The following is a 17,777-nucleotide window of genomic DNA, read 5'->3' on the forward strand; positions in this document are numbered from 1 at the left end:
GGATTTTAATTACCTACCGGTAAATCCTTTTCTCGTAGTCCATAAGGGATATTGGGCGCCCACCTCTGTGCCTTGACTTTTCTGCAGGTTCTCTTTACCTGTTCAGCTGTTGCTGTTTTGTTACCAGCCGTTGCTAGTCGTTTTATGTTATTGGTGTGCTGGTGTGTAAATCTCTCCAACCTGTGTTGTTACAGTGATCGTGCTGAGCCCCCCAAAAAGTGGGTCCCAGGGACCCCTCACTTTTAAAAATTGGGGTCCTACCGGTCCTTTTCTGGTTCCCATCGGAATGAAGGTTTTTATTCATCTTCATTTTGTTTGGACACTACAAAAGTGTTGGGCTGTGTAACATGCAGGATACCCTGCACCAGAGCTGTGTAACTAGACATTTTGGTGCCCTTTGACAGAAAGTGAATTGGAGCTCCATCTCCCAGACTCTAAACTATAGGCGGTGCACGCCGCAAAAATTTAGGGGCATGGCTTTATGGGGAAGTGGCGTGGCCGCATAGTAGTGTCGCTTATACACATTGCACCAGGTAGAACCTCCTATACACACTGTGCCAGGTACAGCGCATTATAGGGGGTAATTCCAAGTTGATCGCAGCAGGAATTCTGTTAGCAATTGGGCAAAACCATGTGCACTGCAGGGGAGGCAGATTTAACATGTGCAGAGAGAGCTAGATTTGGGTGTGGTGTTCAATCTGCAATCTAATTTGCAGTGTAAAAATAAAACAGCCAGTATTTACCCTGCACAGAAATAAAATAACCCACCCAAATCTGAATCTCTCTGCAAATGTTATATCTGCCACACCTGCAGTGCACATGGTTTTGCCCAACTGCTAACAAATTTCCTGCTGCGATCAAATTGGAATTACCTCCTATACACATTGCACCAGGTAGAGCGCATTATACACATTGCACCAGGTAGAGCATGTTATACACAATGCGCCAGGTAGAGCGCATTATACACATTGCACCAGGTAGAGCGAGCGCATTATACACATTGCACCAGGTACAGTGCATTATACACATTGCACCAGGTAGAGCACGTTATACACAATGCGCCAGGTAGAGCGCGTTATACACATTGCACCAGGTAGAGCACGTTATACACAATGCGCCCGGTAGAGCGCGTTATACACAATGCGCCCGGCAGAGCGCGTTATACACATTGCGCCAGGCAGAGCGCGTTATACACATTGCAACCACCACCTCAGATCCCCCCAGACACAGTGATCGCGAGTGTCAGCAGGGAAGGGGGTGCCCACAGTTATCGCAGGTGTCCGTAGAGGGGGTGCCATGTGTTACACTGCATGGAGCTGAAAATTGTCCCTCTTGAACAGACTTCTGTGGCTCTGTTGTGGAACTGCATGTCACACAACACCCTGACACCCTGAGGCGTGTAATTCTAGAACATCTAGAAAACCACAGAGCAGTGATAGAACAGAGATCACTGTGGTTGGAGTTGGTATCTTTACATTGTACATCTCACTAGGGGTGTACTACACAGTGGCTGCACTACTGTAATCGTAGGCGTGCGCAGACGCTGACATACGGGTGCCGCTCTGGACTCCCCAGGGCACCAAAGACAGGAGGGCCCCCCCGCCGACTATCAGTCCCCCGCCCCGCCCCCGCTGCATGCGCTGCTCATCTCCCGCAATCACAGGCAATGGGAGCCGCGCTGCAGAAGGGGGAGAAGATTAGACACCAGGCTGCCGAGGCAGGTGGGATCTGCGCTGCAGGGGTAGGAGTTCGGCTGTGCATGCGGCTTCCTCCCCCTCCTCTCGGGCAGCACGGCCGGGGACTGAGTTAAGCAATCTCCAGCGTCTGCCGCCAGCAGCATCTCTCCTGGCAGCAGCGAAGGCTGGAGATTGCTTGACCGTGCTGCCCGAGAGGAGGGGGGAGGAAGCCGCATGCACAGCCGAACTCCTACCCCGGCAGCGCGGATCCCTCCTGCCCCGGCAACCTGTAAGGCGTTGCAGAGCTCTGGCTGCGGTACCCATTAACACAGTACTGACCCCCTGGATGCAGACTCCAGTCCCCCCCTTCAAGCCACAGGGACGCCGACCATACGGATTACCCCCTTCCACCCGCAGGAAAACTATGTACACAGCCCCCCCACCCCCCCGGAGCACTGAGCATCTGGACTCCTCCCAGTCACAGTAACACGGACCACACAGACTCCTGCCGCTGAGTAAGCTCCCTGCTGCGGGAGGACTTAGTCCCCGTCACCGCCACACAAAGTTCTGCCGGCGCTCCACCAACAGTTAATTAACAGTCAGCGCACACAAACTCACCCCTGCTGCCACGCCAGGACATAACCAGAGAGCATCCGATTGGCTGTAGCAGAGCGCGTCCTCAGGGACCCGCCCACTTTTAAAATGTGTGTCCCTGATCATCAAAACAGGGTAAAATACGCGCTATAGCGCGTTTTTGCGAACACTGTTATGTTCCTTCTCTCAAGTATGTCCTTTCTTTATCATCCACTAGGGGTCACTGGAGTACTCTTGGGATATGGACGGGCGTAGCCGAACAAAGGCACTGAATATTCAAATTTAGGACTCTCCCCCCCCTCCATATCCCCAAGTACCTCAGTGTACGACCTCAGTGTTTTTTCGGTGCTCACAGCACGAACATCAAGGCTTGTGGGAAGAGCCCACATTTGAGATTTTATTTTTCTTTTTATTTTACACTTCCCTTCCCCAGTTTCTTGAAAAACAGGGGTCCGGGATGGTGCCGCTGCAAGGCAGCGTATGGCGTGTCGGTCCTCACAAAGAGCACCCTCACAGCCACAGGCGCTGCAAGGCAGCGTATGGCGTGTCGGTCCTCACAAAGAGCACCCTCACAGCCACAGGCGCTGCAAGGCAGCGCATGGCGTGTCGGTCCTCACAAAGAGCACCCTCACAGCCACAGGCAGCTGTCTCCTGCAGGCTGCACGGAGCTTACAGAAGAAGCTCCGTCACAGCCAGGATAGCACAGCCAAGATGATGATCTGAAAGCTGGACAGAGCTTAGAAGTCCGTCACAGCCAGCATCAGAAGCCCGTCTCAAGCTGGACGGAGCTTGCAGCACAAGGTATGGTGGGGTCAGGGCGGTCAGCTCACGCTGCCGCCCTGCAGTGTGGGGAAAGTGTTTATTTTTTCTGTTGCCCACAGCTGATTACAGCCGCCGCTCATGCCCCGCTGAATTATCTCCCTGCACCCGTTCCAAGAAGCAGAGCGGCCGCACGTCAACAGCTCCGAGCGGCCGCACGTCAATCACAGACGCCGGCCGCTCTCCCAGAGAGGACACAGCTCCGAGCGGCCGCACGTCAATCACAGACGGCGGCCGCTCTCCCATCGCTAAGCTGGACACTGCAGTATAGCTAGGGGGTGGTAACTGAGATTACACAGCTCCGAGCGGCCGCACGTCAATCAGACGCCGGCCGCTCTCCCAACGCTGGTACCCGGCCACTGCTGTACAAAGCGCCGCCCGAGCCAGCTACTCTGCAGAGAGCCAGCGACGCCGCTCATATCCGGCGCCGCACGACTTCCGGCCGGCTCCCGCTGTCCGCTATACAGCCAGCTGCGGAGACAGGCTGCTGCCGCTGGCCTCCTACATCCGTCCCCCGCTGCTATCCGACTCCCCGGCACCCCTCTGCTAGCTATTGCGGTGTAAGAGGGGACAGCACTACGGCTGAACAGGGGGAGATCGCGGGACACAAGGGGCTGATACGCTCTCCCTGCACCCGCTCCAATCCGCTGCAGGTAACATAGGATAGAAGTTACCTCACAAGCAGCGCAGCTGCAGGGGGGGTGAGGGGGGAGTAAATGCCCATAGCAGCAGAGGCTGCATGGGTTAACAAAATGGCTGTTCAGTTTGTTAAGACTGCAATATAATATATACACTGCAGGCTGGTTTTAGAGTAACTGGAAGTTAACTAAGTGTATGGGTTTACTGTATAATAGACCTGTAATAACATATACGCTATTAAGCATATATTACCTGTATAAAAGGCTATTAAGCCTATATTAACACTGCCTGTACTGTGATTTTCAGTGAAAGCATAAGCCATTTTTAATCATTGCTGTTTTTCCAGCTTATAATTCCTGAACATTCCGGCCATACACCTTTACTCCACAAGGAGGCGCAGGGGTGTTAGTGGGAATTTTTAGTTCAGGATGATTCTAGAACATTCCTGCCCTACATCTTTAAGCCACCAGAAGGCGCAGGGGTGTTAGTAGGAATTTGGTTCGGGTTTCATGCCCATGTGAACTGCTTTTCACATAAAGAACACTTTAGAATATGCTGTTCAGCAATAACATATATATATATTGATATATATGCCATATAATAACTTTATTAAGTCGTGCAAGTGTCTGTTTGTTGCCTATTATGATGTCTGTCTACATAGCGAATAAGGTTCTAGTGCAGACTAAAATTGTTAACATTGGCAATTCAAATTAAAACAGCGGTAATCGGAGTCTCGGAATGACTCCGCCAGCGCTAACAAAAGACAGTCTTTCCAAAGGGCCAATTTTCCTTTGGGTACCAGAGTGTTTATTTCACTGGTCTTATAATTTAATGCACGATTCTATGTCAAATCTCACACCGATAACTACAAGTGAGAAGGGTACATTAGTCCAGCACGCAGATAGTGCGGGGTTTTGGACAACCATACATAATCGTTTCCAAAAGGACGCGATCCGCCATTGGTATGTGTTTCTGTCAAACATTATAAAAACCACAGATACATGTGGGTCACTAGAATCTATGTATGAAACCATGCCGATCACTGTTAAAATAAGCTGCAGAGCATATCTGTAAAGCTTCTGCTAACGCCGGTTATTTTCATGGTCGCTAGTTAAGCGCGACAATGCCAGAGCTTGTTTGCTCATACATTTGATCTACTTGTAACGGCATTTTATCCCTTTAGGCTATTCAGCCATTAGCGCATACTTGTAACGGCGTTTTATCCCTTTATAAGAAACAGTCACGCTGACGTTGACGACATGACGTTACAGTCAGCAAGCCAGTGGTTTGATGACCTCTTTTACAGTTGGGGAAGCGTGTCTTTACATGTTACAGTTGCGAGGTTTCAGGACTTCAACTCATACATGTCTCAGCTATTTACAGCTTAAAGTACAAAACGGCCTCTGTCGAACGGTTGGCAGGTTGTCATTTAGTCTTTGCTGGTTTATAAACCAGGCAGTAGTACGCCAACAGAGTCAAAGTTACTTATTCCCTTCTGTTTGAGCAAAACCAAACAGCTCTGTCGCAATATCAGTCAGCAAGTCATTTACTACAGTTAGAAAATGGATTTTCTGCGGTTAGTATTTGCTTATTGGAGCCACAAAATTTGCATAATTGCATTGGATCTTCACAATGCGTATTTACCCAGTCCGGTTTGTTCATCACAGGTTCTAGCGTTTGCAAATCGCCACAACCATTAACCATTTCATGTCTACCGTTGCTTATCGCTTTGGGTATTTACCAAAGTGATGTTCGGATGATAGCTCATCTCACATAAGAACTCTGTCTCAACAAAGTTCCTCTAACTTGCGCTACTAAGGTATACTGCGGTAGCAGATCAAGTTCGAAAACAATCGCATCTAATTCCGTCTAAACGATGTCAATTCCTAGGTAAGATTATAAATACGGTAAATCAAAGACTTTTACCTACTACACCAGCAAGAACAAATGTACATCTAGTAATTAGTGCAAAACACGCACACTAGCGGTACATTGGTGTATTCACCTATTAAGAATAAAGATGTGTTTTCAATTTAGTTCGCCACCCTTCACTCGCGTTTCCCACAGAGGAACAAGGGTGCATATACTCTGGACTACAGTCGCAGAGGGTCAGGATTTGTAGTTAAAATTAGCGACAAAGGTTCTAAAACACGACAGTTTGCGGTCGATAAATGTCCTAGAACTCTGTGCATTTTACAATGCAATACATGATTCGCTTTCAGTCTGACCAGGGATATACTCTGGTTTCTCTTCAGAACGAATAAATCTTTCGCCTTTTACTAAAGATTTCCGTGGAGGGGAACAACCGTGAGTTTCATGTAAATTTTTGATGCCTGCCTCACGCTGGCCTTTAGCAGTCAAACAAGGCAACGGCAGTTGCATACAAGTGAGAACCAAGAAGCCGCATGGCAATGCGGCATGAGAACCAAGAAGCCGCATGGCAATGCGGCATGTGACTCAAATCCTCAATGGCTCAGAACACCATTATGTGAAAATGTCAAGAGATCATTCCGTGAGTGGACATCTGTTAGACAGAGGATCTCACCCGTCAGGATTTGGATCTTGAAAACTGGACATTAAATCCACAGGTGTGTCATATGTGAGTCCACAGAAGGGGGTTACCCTCAAGTATACAGGATGGCATCTCGCCACAATTAGAAAAGATCAGTATGTGTACAAAACAGATCACAAGGGCAGTGGCGGTGGAGTCTCTCACATTCGTGTGGTCATTCAGCATCGGGTATCTGGCTCTACCATTTTCCACTGCTCTCTCTCCGTTGCCAAAACGGATCATAAGACAGTTCGTCACAACATACTGGTGGTATCTCATGGGTTTCGGAGAAGTTTGCTTCTCGAATTTTAAAGGAATACTGGCACACGATCTTGGCCCGCTCATAATACGTCCAACCTGTTACATCAGGGAACGTTCGTTTACCCATAGTTACCTAGGTACCTATTATCTATGTACCGCAGCTGCGGCTGACAGGGTGAGGGTTCAGACCGCCCTCTTAAGAAATAGAGCATTACAGTATCGGTTATACTAACCATGTTACGAGCTAGTAAGTCGCTTAAGGCAGCTCATTATTACGAAATAGAGCATTACAGTATCGGTTATACCAACCATGTTACGAGCTAGTAAGCCGCTTAAGGCAGCTCATTATTACAAAATTTCGTGTGCTTACATAGGTTGTAAACCTTGGAAGTTTCCAACATCATCCTTCAAGTTACCCGTATTCTGTTAAACGGGGTGGCATGGAAAACTGCGTTGATCTACACTAAGAGTGCAGGTATCTGTGTGGTAAACTTATTTTCAAAGACGTTTGCCTCTATTTGCGTCTGTACACATCTTTCTACAAGGTGTCATCAAAGTTCAGACTCTATTTATCCCACCTACAGCGCCAGGCGACTTGAGGTTGGGTTCAGTTTTCTTACAGTTTTCATATTTTGAACCCTTTCAACAAATGGGAATTAAGTTTCTCACTTTGGAAAACAATTTTCTTATAGTCTTGGCTTCGGCAAGGGTTTTGTTTTCATATTTGGGTGCCTTGTATTCCAAGCCACCGTATTTGAGTTTTCTCATGACAAAGCAGATCTTCGGACGAATCACGCTTTCGTATTCTTCACATCAATATACCAATAGGGGTTCCTGTGTGGACAGCACATTTTAGAATTCTGAATGTGGTACACGCATTACGCGTTTATATGCCGAACGTCAACAGTACGTGATATGAATACGTTGTTTGTTCTCTAGGATACTGCCAACTGGGGTTAACCAGTTTCTCAGCAGACATTATCCAGTTGGGTAATAATAATGACTACAAGTCAGGTTTACCTTAAGGCTAAGTTACAATCGCCTACGTCAGTAATAGCTCATCCCACAGGTTCTGTGGGAATGTCAGACCCAGTGGGTCGTGGAGTGTCTAAAACGCGGCTATATAGCCTTCATGTGCACCATGTTTGTGCACGTTTACACGTTATAAATGGTGGCGCCATCAGCATCTAGCTTTGGCCTGCCTACTGTTACAAGTATCAAACAGCTCTCCCGCCCACGAGGGAAGCTTTGGTACGTCCCAAGAGTACTCCAGTGACCCCTAGTGGATGATAAAGAAAATAGGATTTTGGTACTTACCAGGTAAATCCTTTTCTTTGAATCCATAGGGGGCACTGGACGCCCACCCAGAGCAGTTTTACCTGGGTTATTTTAAGCTCAAGGGAGCTTAGGGTAACAAGTTTTACTTGATTGATATTAAGCTCAGAGGAGCTTATGGTAACACATTTTCACCGATTGGTTCAAATTATAAAGTTCTATCGGTTATGGTGTCAACGGTTTAGTTGACAGTAAGGTTATGGGTCAACATTGTTGTTGTCCGTTATGTTATAGGTATTCTCCATTGTCAACCTCTCTATATCGTTCCTGTTCGCTCAGTAAAAAACACTGAGGTCGTACACTGAGGTACTTGGGGATATGGAGGGGGGGGAGAGTCCTAAATTTGAATATTCAGTGCCTTTGTTCGGCTACGCCCGTCCATATCCCAAGAGTACTCCAGTGCCCCCTATGGATTCAAAGAAAAGGATTTACCTGGTAAGTACCAAAATCCTATTTTCTCCTTCTGGCATTGTTTTACCTATAACTGCCTGTGAGATGGGGCATAGAGGGGAGGAGCCAGCACACCCAGTTGAAGAAATTTAAAGTGCACCAGCTCCTTTTGGACCCCGTCTATACCCCATCGTACTAAGTGTCCCCAATATCCCTTATGGACTACAAGAAAAGAATTTACCGGTAGGTAATTAAAATCCTATTTTCTCTAGCATCCATAAGGGATATTGGGGAATCTAGTACGATGGGGACGTCCCAAAGCTTCCAGAATGGGCGGGAATGGGCGGAGACTGCTGCAGCACCGCCTGCCCAAACTGGGTATCCTCTTTGGCCAGGGTATCAAACCTGTAGAACTACACAAAGGTGTTCTTCCCCGACCAGGTAGCAGCTCAGCATAGTTGCAAGACCGAGACTCCACGGGCAGCCACCAAGGAAGACTCCACCAGTCTTGTAGAGTGGGCCTTCAGAGACTGTGGAACAGGTAAGGCTGCCGACACATAGGCCTGTTGGATTGTAAGCCTAAGCCAACGAGTAATGGACTGCTTAGAAGCAGGGCAACCCTTTTTCTGCGCATTATATAGCACAAACAGGGAATCCGTCTTTCTGATCCTATTTTCTTTGGCGGTGTCGTCAGTGATAGATACGTTTTATGACTATTGATTTGAACAGCTGGTAACTGCATAGTTCTGGGATATATTATTTATTATTAATTATTAAGAGTTTCTTATATAGCGCAGCATATTCCGTTGCGCTTTATAATTAAAACCGTTATAGAACAAAACTGGGTAATAACAGACAGACATAGAAGTAGTAAGGCCCTGTTTGCAAGCTTACAATCTATAGGGAAATAGGCATTAATACACAAGGATAGATGCTACCTATTGCATAATGGTCCACCAGATTGCTAGGATCTTAATGGGTTGTATGATGGCCAAGTGTCAGGAGGGTGTGAGAGTAAAGAAAGACAAGATATGTGATGTTATGTGTACTGTACAGGGAGGATGTAATTAGATAGGGAAGCACTGAAGGTTATGTGGGTGGGTCTGGAATTTGATAGGCTTGTCTGAAAAGGTGAGTTTTCAGGGAATGTTTAAAGGTTTGGAGACTAGAGGCAAGTCTTATTGTGCGTGGGAGGGCATTCCACAGAGTGGGTGAAGCCTGGATAAAGTCCTGTAATTTTGAGTGTGAACAAGAAATGCGTGTGGATGAGAGACGCAGATCTTGTGCAGAGCGAAGAGGTTGGGAAGGGAGTATTTTGAGATGAGTGAAGAGATGTATGTTAGGGCAGTTTGATTTATAGCCTCGTATGTAAGTAAAAGTATTTTATATTTAATGCGGTAGAATACCGGTAACCAATGGAGGGACTGACAGAGCGGATCTGCAGACGATGAACGTCTAGCAAGGAAGATTAGCCTCGCAGCTGCATTCCAAATGGATTGTAGTGGTGAGAGCCTATGTTTGGGAAGACCGGTCAGGAGACTATTACAATAATCAATGCACGAGATAATGAGAGCATGGATTAGAGTTTTTGCTGTGTCTTGTGTAAGATATGGTCGTATTTTGGATATGTTTCTTAGATGTATGTAACATGATCTTGAGACAGACTGAATGTGGGGAACAAAGGACAGTTCAGAGTCGAGAATGACACCTAGGCAGCGAGCTTGTGGGGATGGGATGATTGCTGAGTTGATAGAGATATCAGGTTGGTAACTACTATTGGCCGGTGGAAATACAATTAATTCGGTTTTGGAAATATTAAGTTTGAGGTGGCGAGATGTCTTCCAAGATGAAATGGCAGAAAGGCATTCAGTGACGCAATCCAATACAGATGGGGACAAATCTGGGGAGGATAGGTAGATTTGAGTATCATCCGCATACAGATGGTACTGAAATCCAAAAGAGTTGATTAGTTTACCAAGAGATGTGGTATAGATCGAGAAAAGCAGAGGACCTAAGACTGAGCCTTGCGGTACTCCAACTGAGAAAGGTAGCGAAGAGGAGGTGGAATCAGAGAAACGAACACTGAAGGAGCGATTCGATAAGTAGGATGAGAACCAAGAAAGGGCTGTGTCCTGAAGACCTAGGGATTGTAGTGTTTGTATGAGAAAAGAGTGGTCAACAATGTCAAAAGCAGCAGAGAGATCAAGGAGAATAAGTAGAGAGTAATGGCCTTTAGATTTAGCAGTGACCAAATCATTCACTACCTCAGTCAGTGCTGTCTCTGTGGAGTGTTGGGCACGAAATCCTGACTGAAGTGGGTCCAGTAGGCTGTGTGAGTTAAGAAAGTGTGTGAGTCGAGTGTAATCAAGTCTCTCAAGTAGCTTGGAGGGGCATGTCTGGCAGCTGCTTATTACTAGTCGTTATGTTTCTGTATGGCTCTGTGTTCTCGGACAGTCACATGCCCTTTATACGCTCTCTGCCCGTTCATACAGTGTGCTGATTGGCACTAGGTGCTTTTAAATAGCTGTCTTCATATCTTTGCTGGTTATAGGGTTTCACTCTTGTGTTCCCATGCTGATTGTGTCTTCTGCTTGGCCTCTTAACACGATCGTTACCTGCGATTCCAACTCTGCTATAGAGAACGCCACTTTTACTGCCCTCTTTGATGACTCTACTACTGTATACCGCCTTGACTGTCCTTTTGCTTATATATCTTGACTCCATAATCCTGATGCTTAGAGCATATATTGGCAATACTCTCTTGTTGTCATACTTCATATCTCTTTGGATCACTTATACTTTGGCTTTACTGCTCAACTGTGTCCACTGGTTAGGCGTCAATGAAATAGATGTGTTTTGAGCGCTCGTTTTAAGGTGGTGAGACTGTAGAAAATCTGATTTGGTGAGGGAGTGAGTTCCTGAGGCATGAGAGGTGATAATCAGGGTAGAGCTGAGTCCGTTCTTCGTGGATGAGCAGGAAGGACTGGACAGGAATGAGGTTGGATATAAAAAAGAGGATAGGAGAGGATAAAATGCTTTTTATATTAAGGTGAAGAGTTTGAATTGTATTTTGAGGGGGATAGGGAGCCGGTGAGGAAGGTTGCAGAGAAACGAGTGGTTGCATTCAGGATAACTTGAAGTGGGAAATGGTGAGTTAGGGTGTAGTCTAGAGAGCAAGAGGTTACAGTAGTTGAGGCTGGAGAGACTAAATGGGATATCCAATTTTAATGGGGTTAATTGTCCCGCCGGGGGCTATCTAATTAGCCCCGATAAGTGGGCGCGTGCCGCATCTTATCGGGGATTTTGTTTCATCTGCCTCCGGCTGTCGAAGCAGAATCCCCGGAAACAGCAAAACGGGGCAGTTTCACACGAAAACACACAGGTTTCACTGAACTTGTGTGTTTTCGGGAGAAAGGGTTTTTTTTTTTACAGGCGATCAATCTGGATAGCCTGTAAAAAAAAATATTGGTGAAACATCGGAAATTTCGGACCCGATGTTTTTACCAGGGATAGGTCAATATCCCCTTAAGTGTGTGAATAAGAGTTTTGGTGGCATTGGGGGTATGAAAGTACCTGTTCCTAGAAATGTTACGGAGGTGGAAACAACAAGAATGAGATATTTTAAATGTGAAGGAGAGGGGGAGCATTGAAGCATGACATCCACAAAGCAGCTTTAGGTGCCATCAGGGAGGTAAATGTTATTAGCAGAAATAGCACATGGGGGTGATGAAGTAGCTCTGGAAGGGGATTTTGGTTATGTATGAGATAGCCCTGGTACCTAAAGGGTGAGATGGTAGAGCAGATGGAAGGAGAGAAGTCAGTTGAGAGGTAACTAAACGTTGTATTGGTGATCAAAGAAGCTGATGAGTTTTCCAGAGGAGGAAGTGTAAATGGAGAAGAGGAGAGGGCCATGGGTGTATCCTTTGTGGGGTGCTGACAGGTAAAGGAGGGGGGCAGGAGGAATTAGAGGTAAAGACAGCTAAGCAATATTTAGTTAAGACAGACTGACTCACAGAGAGTTTGTTAGAGGAGTGGGGTCATCAACAGTGTCCGATCTATGAGGATGGGCATTTGAGACTTTGATGAAGGAGATTTCTGCAGAGTAGAAGGGGTGGAAACCAGATTGAAACAGACTCTGATAATACATGTACACAGAGTATTTGTTTGGCCTACTCATTTCAAGAAGTACTTGACACTGCTAGATGTTTCAGCTTCTTCAAAGAGTACTAAGTACATTGTCAGCGCATAATATGTTGTTTATTTTCTCTCTCTTAGAGTGTGCTCTGCACTTGAGTATTGAGTGCTTGTTGTCTCTTTCAGAGAATACTCCGGTGCTGACCATCGAGGAGATGGACTTGCCAGCTTTGCTGAGCGGCCTGAAGGATGGGCAGATGTGTCGGGAGCTGCTGCCCTCTCTGGAGCGATGCGTTTGTGATGAGGTCTCCTCTCTGCGTTGCGATCTCTCTCAGCTTCTCACAGATCCTGACTTCTTCCTGCTGCTTCTCAATATTCTGGAGCAGCTCAGAAGTGAAAAAGCCCTTCAGCTCTCTGTGTACAGGTACGTGTGTGCAAGTATTGTGCATGTTGTACGTAGAGGACCTGGACAGGGAAAGGTCAGAATCTCTTAGCCCCGGGAACTAGATTATATACATTATTTAATTCTGCACCGGTCCTGTAAGTCGTATGACACTCCAGAGTGCTTAATTAGAGCAACACACTGTCATGTATAGTTCAGAACAGGCCAGGACTGGTATTCAGGAAGGAGTTTGTGATAAATATCAGATTGTAAATCTGCCAATGTGACCAAATTTCCATATTGTTATCACCTGAAAAATGGCACCCAAAGTATAGTTAGACAGTGTCTAGATAGACATTCAATAGGTCAATCACATATGGTCGACAGGGTCAAAAGCTCAACACATATGGTCGACACACGATTTTAGGGTTTTTCATATATATTATTCAACTTCTGCTTGATTTACCATCCACGTTGACTACGATTGGGAATAGTAACCTGTGGCGTGTGCAGCGGGGCACCTTTCCCAAAGCGCAGCGAGTGAATCAAACGCACATGGCTGCACCTTTAAACTGATTATGGTTACAGATGATGAAACATACAAAAAAACACCCAAAAAACTTAAACTTGTGTCGACCATTTTTATGTCAACCTTTGACCCTGTTGACCTTTTAATCCTGTCAGACTAATACATCTCGACCTCTGGAGGTCGGATTAAAGATTGTTCAGCTAATTACTGTGGATCTTCTATACAACACCCCTGTAAAATGCCCACAAATGCAATTATTTTGGCTTGGAAAAAAGATCTTTTAATGCAAACAGTCATCAGAAAGATATTTCAGAAATATGAGCGCCCACTTTGGAATGCACATCAAGTTTATCAACTATACATTGTTTTTTTTTTTTTTTTTTTGTGTAAACTGGTTTTTATTAATTAAAGCAGCAGACAAAACATTACAGCAATACTTTTCCAAAAAAAGAAGGGGCGGAACAAAAAACATCGCATATCAGCACACTACACATAGAGCGCCCAAAGTATGAAAATAACTTGTCTGCTTCGCTTACAACATCCGAACTTATAAATGAGGAACATTTTAACAAAACAGCATAGAAAAATGGGAAAGAGGAGAGAAGAGAAGAAAGAAAAGAGGGGGAAATTTAGAACAGGTAGAGTCAGGGGTGAGTGTCTGCGCAGTAAGGACGGGTTGTTTGGGGGACGGAGGGGGGTTCTCCCTCAATTAAGGGTCTGAGACATATTAGAAAGATGTCATAATCGGAATATGAATTTGAATATGAGGGGGGTTATGTCACCATGTAGGATCGATACAAAGGTGTGTCCTTAAAATCGTACCAGGGAAACCAGATAGCTGTAAAGTTAGCGGTTTTCCCAGATGAGAAGGAGACAAGGTCTTCCATATCTAAAAAGTAATCGATCTTTGTGAACCATAATTTAATCGAGGGTGGTGAGATGGATCTCCAAAGAATTGGAACAACCGCTTTTGCTGCGTTGCTAAGATGTCTCAACAGGGAGTGTTTGTAGGAGTGCGTGTGTGCGGAGGTGTGATTGAGGAGCCAAAAACCCGGGTCTTTCGGGATCTCATCTCCCACTATCTGTTCGGAACACTTGAATACCTCTGCCCAAAATGGAGTTATAAGAGGGCAGTCCCACCAAATATGTATAAAACTCCCTAGAGCATTTTTACATCTCCAACACAGATTCGAGAGAGAGGGAAACATTTTATTGAGAACAAGAGGAGTCCTATACCACCTATATATAAGTTTATAGAGGGTCTCTAATGTCGATAGGCATAGAGAACTCGCCTGGGCGTTGTTGAATACGAAATCCCAGTTAATCTGCGTGGGTAGCCCTGCCAGTTCTCTCTCCCAGGAAGCCATGAAGGTAGGAGGTTGCGGGAAAAAGTTTTCCATGATAAGCGCATAGATTTGCGAGATAGTATGTGTGGGAGAACTAGGAGAAGTGCATAGTCTTTCAAACCCAGTGAGATCCCTAGTTATGTCAGGGAGGTTCTTAGAAGATGATATGAAATGATCAACCTGCCGAACCTCCAAAACTCAGCACTATGAAGGTTCCAAGAAGACTGAACATCTGAAAAGGAGCGCACCCTACCCGAGCTCACCAGCTGACCGACTCTAAAAATCCCGACTTCCGCCCATGGAGCAAAAGCTGTCCCGTGAAGACCTGGAGCAAATTCGGAGTTATGGAGAAGGGAGGTTAGGGGGGACCATTTGGAGGATATATGGTTCTGGGATCTCAGCGTGGCCCATAATTTAAGCGTGGGGGAGACCGTGTGGTGTGTAACCTTCGGAAGGGTAGGAAGCCAAGGTGCTATTTCAATATAATGTGGAAGACAGCTCTCCTCTAGCAGGACCCATTGTTTTCGGTCTTTAGCACGCGTCCATTCCAGAATCCTATTCAAATGTACTGCGTGGTAGTAGTTAGAAATATGTGGGAGTTGTTGCCCCCCTTGATGTTTTCTCCTAAATAAAATGTCGTGTTTAAACCTGGGTGTCTTACGTCCCCAAACAAACGCGCGAATAAGATTCTGGACGTCTCGGAGCCAAAGTAGGGGGATGTGTATCGGAAGGGTCTGGAGAAAGAATAGTATCCTAGGGAGGGCGTTCATTTTGACAACGTTAATCCTGCCGAACCAAGACAGTCTTAGTTTCTTCCATTTCTGGAAGTCTAGGCGCAGCCTGGCCAGTAAGGGGTTAAAATTTAGGGAGAATAATTTAGATAAATCGTTGGTCAGTAACACCCCCAAGTATTTTAATTTGTGGTCGTGCCAGGTAAAGGGGAAGGCATGTTTCAGACCCTCTACTATATCAGGAGGAGTAGTAAAATTCATGGCAATAGATTTGGAATAATTTATTTTGAAGTTAGAGAGGGCTCCAAACTTCTCAAATTCTACAACTATACATTGTTTTTGAGTACCAGTGACTCCAACGATTGATTTAATTATTTATTTTGCATGAATTTAAAAAAAAAAGTGTATATTTAAATTTGCTGTAATCAAAACAATACAAAGCTTTTTTTGTCTTTTTACTAATAGAACATCTTTTAGTCTAGTAGTAATAGTGTTCATGTAGTCTGTTATTTAATATATGTGTGTATAATATAGTTAGTAGGCAAAGAACTGGAAACGCCTTGGTAAGTGAGGGGACACCAAGCAAAGGTCTACCATCCAGGTGTGACTTTGGCATTAGTTCAGCCAGTTACATGCAAGTATGGTCATTGTCACATATAATAATGATGGGCTTCCCTGGTTTGCTATAATTATGACTGCAAGTGGAGATATGACCTCAGGAGTAATATTAGGTGGACTTGTTCGCTTGATTAATGTTGCGGTCTATAAATATTTGCCTGTGGATTGATGGTTTGCATGCTTTCTCTGACGTCCTAGTGGATGCTGGGAACTCCGTAAGGACCATGGGGAATAGCGGCTCCGCAGGAGTCTGGGCACAACTAAAAGAAAGCTTTTAGACTACCTGGTGTGCACTGGCTCCTCCCACTATGACCCTCCTCCAAGCCTCAGTTAGATTTTTGTGCCCGGCCGAGCTGGATGCACACTAGGGGCTCTCCTGAGCTCTTAGAAAGAAAGTATATTTTAGGTTTTTTATTTTACAGTGAGACCTGCTGGCAACAGGCTCACTGCAACGAGGGACTAAGGGGAGAAGAAGCGAACCTACCTGCTTGCAGCTAGCTTGGGCTTCTTAGGCTACTGGACACCATTAGCTCCAGAGGGATCGACCGCATGGAACTGGCCTTGGTGTTCGGTCCCGGAGCCGCGCCGCCGTCCCCCTTACAGAGCCAGAAGCAAGAAGAAGTCCGGAAAATTGGCGGCATGAAGACTTCTGTCTTCACCAAGGTAGCGCACAGCACTGCAGCTGTGCGCCATTGCTCCTCATACACACTTCACACTCCGGTCACTGAGGGTGCAGGGCGCTGGGGGGGGGCGCCCTGAGCAGCAATAAAAACACCTTGGCTGGCAAAACAATCACAATATATAGCCCCAGAGGCTATATATGTGAATAATTACACCTGCCAGAATCCTTAAAAAAGCAGGAGAAAAGTCTGCGAAAAAGGGGCGGAGCTATCTCCCTCAACACACTGGCGCCATTTCTCCCTCACAGCTCCGCTGGAAGGAAGCTCCCTGGCTCTCCCCTGCAGTCTACACTACAGAAAAGGGTAAAAAAGAGAGGGGGGGCACTAAATTTAGGCGCAGTAAATATTATAGCAGCTATAGGGGACATAATTCAGTTAGTCCCTGCATTATATAGCGCTCTGGTGTGTGCTGGCATACTCTCTGTCTCCCCAAAGGGCTTCTGTGGGGTCCTGTCCTCTGTTAGAGCATTCCCGGTGTGTGTGCGGTGTGTCGGTACGGCTGTGTCGACATGTTTGATGAGGAAAATTATGTGGAGGCGGAGCAGATGCCTATAGAAGTGATGTCACCCCCTGCGGGGCAGACACCCGAGTGGATGGTTTTATGGAAGGAATTACGTGCAAGTGTCGACTCCTTACACAAAAAATTTGACGACATGCCAAATGCGGGACAGCCGGCTTCTCAGCTCGTGCCTGCCCAGGTGTCTCAAAGGCCATCAGGGGCTCTAAAACGCCCGCTACCTCAGATGGCAGACGCAGATGTCGACACGGATACTGATACCAGTGTCGACGACGATGAGTCTAATCTAATGTCCACTAGGGCCATTCGTTGCATGATTGAGGCAATGAAAGAGGTTTTACACATTTCGGATATAAACCCAGGTACCACTAAAAAGGGTATTATGTTTGGGGAGAAAAAACTACCCGTAGTTTTTTCCCCATCTGAAGAATTAAATGAAGTGTGTGAAGAAGCGTGGGCTTTCCCCGATAAAAGATTGGTAATCTCTAAAAAATTACTAATGGCGTTCCCTTTCCCGCCAGAGGATAGGGCACGTTGGGAAACACCTCCTAGGGTGGATAAAGCGCTCACACGTT

General features: G+C 46.0%; 1 protein-coding gene and 1 non-coding gene across 7 annotated transcripts in view; both read left to right on the plus strand.

The window, feature by feature from the left end:
* The window catches only part of CUL9 (cullin 9), a 234,465-nt gene that overhangs the window by 69,103 nt on the left and 147,585 nt on the right, over nt 1-17,777 (plus strand). For all 6 annotated transcript variants that reach the window (XM_063918754.1, XM_063918752.1, XM_063918753.1 and 3 more), the window contains exon 12: nt 12,586-12,823. In XM_063918754.1, coding sequence (XP_063774824.1) covers nt 12,586-12,823 — 238 coding nt within the window. The remainder of the gene's footprint in view (nt 1-12,585; nt 12,824-17,777) is intronic.
* Nucleotides 5,964-6,077, plus strand: LOC134913396 (U5 spliceosomal RNA). The gene has a single exon (XR_010177162.1). It is a non-coding gene; the product is annotated as a U5 spliceosomal RNA (small nuclear RNA).

Source organism: Pseudophryne corroboree, chromosome 4 (assembly GCF_028390025.1).
Source record: "Pseudophryne corroboree isolate aPseCor3 chromosome 4, aPseCor3.hap2, whole genome shotgun sequence".
Lineage (NCBI taxonomy): Eukaryota > Metazoa > Chordata > Amphibia > Anura > Myobatrachidae > Pseudophryne > Pseudophryne corroboree.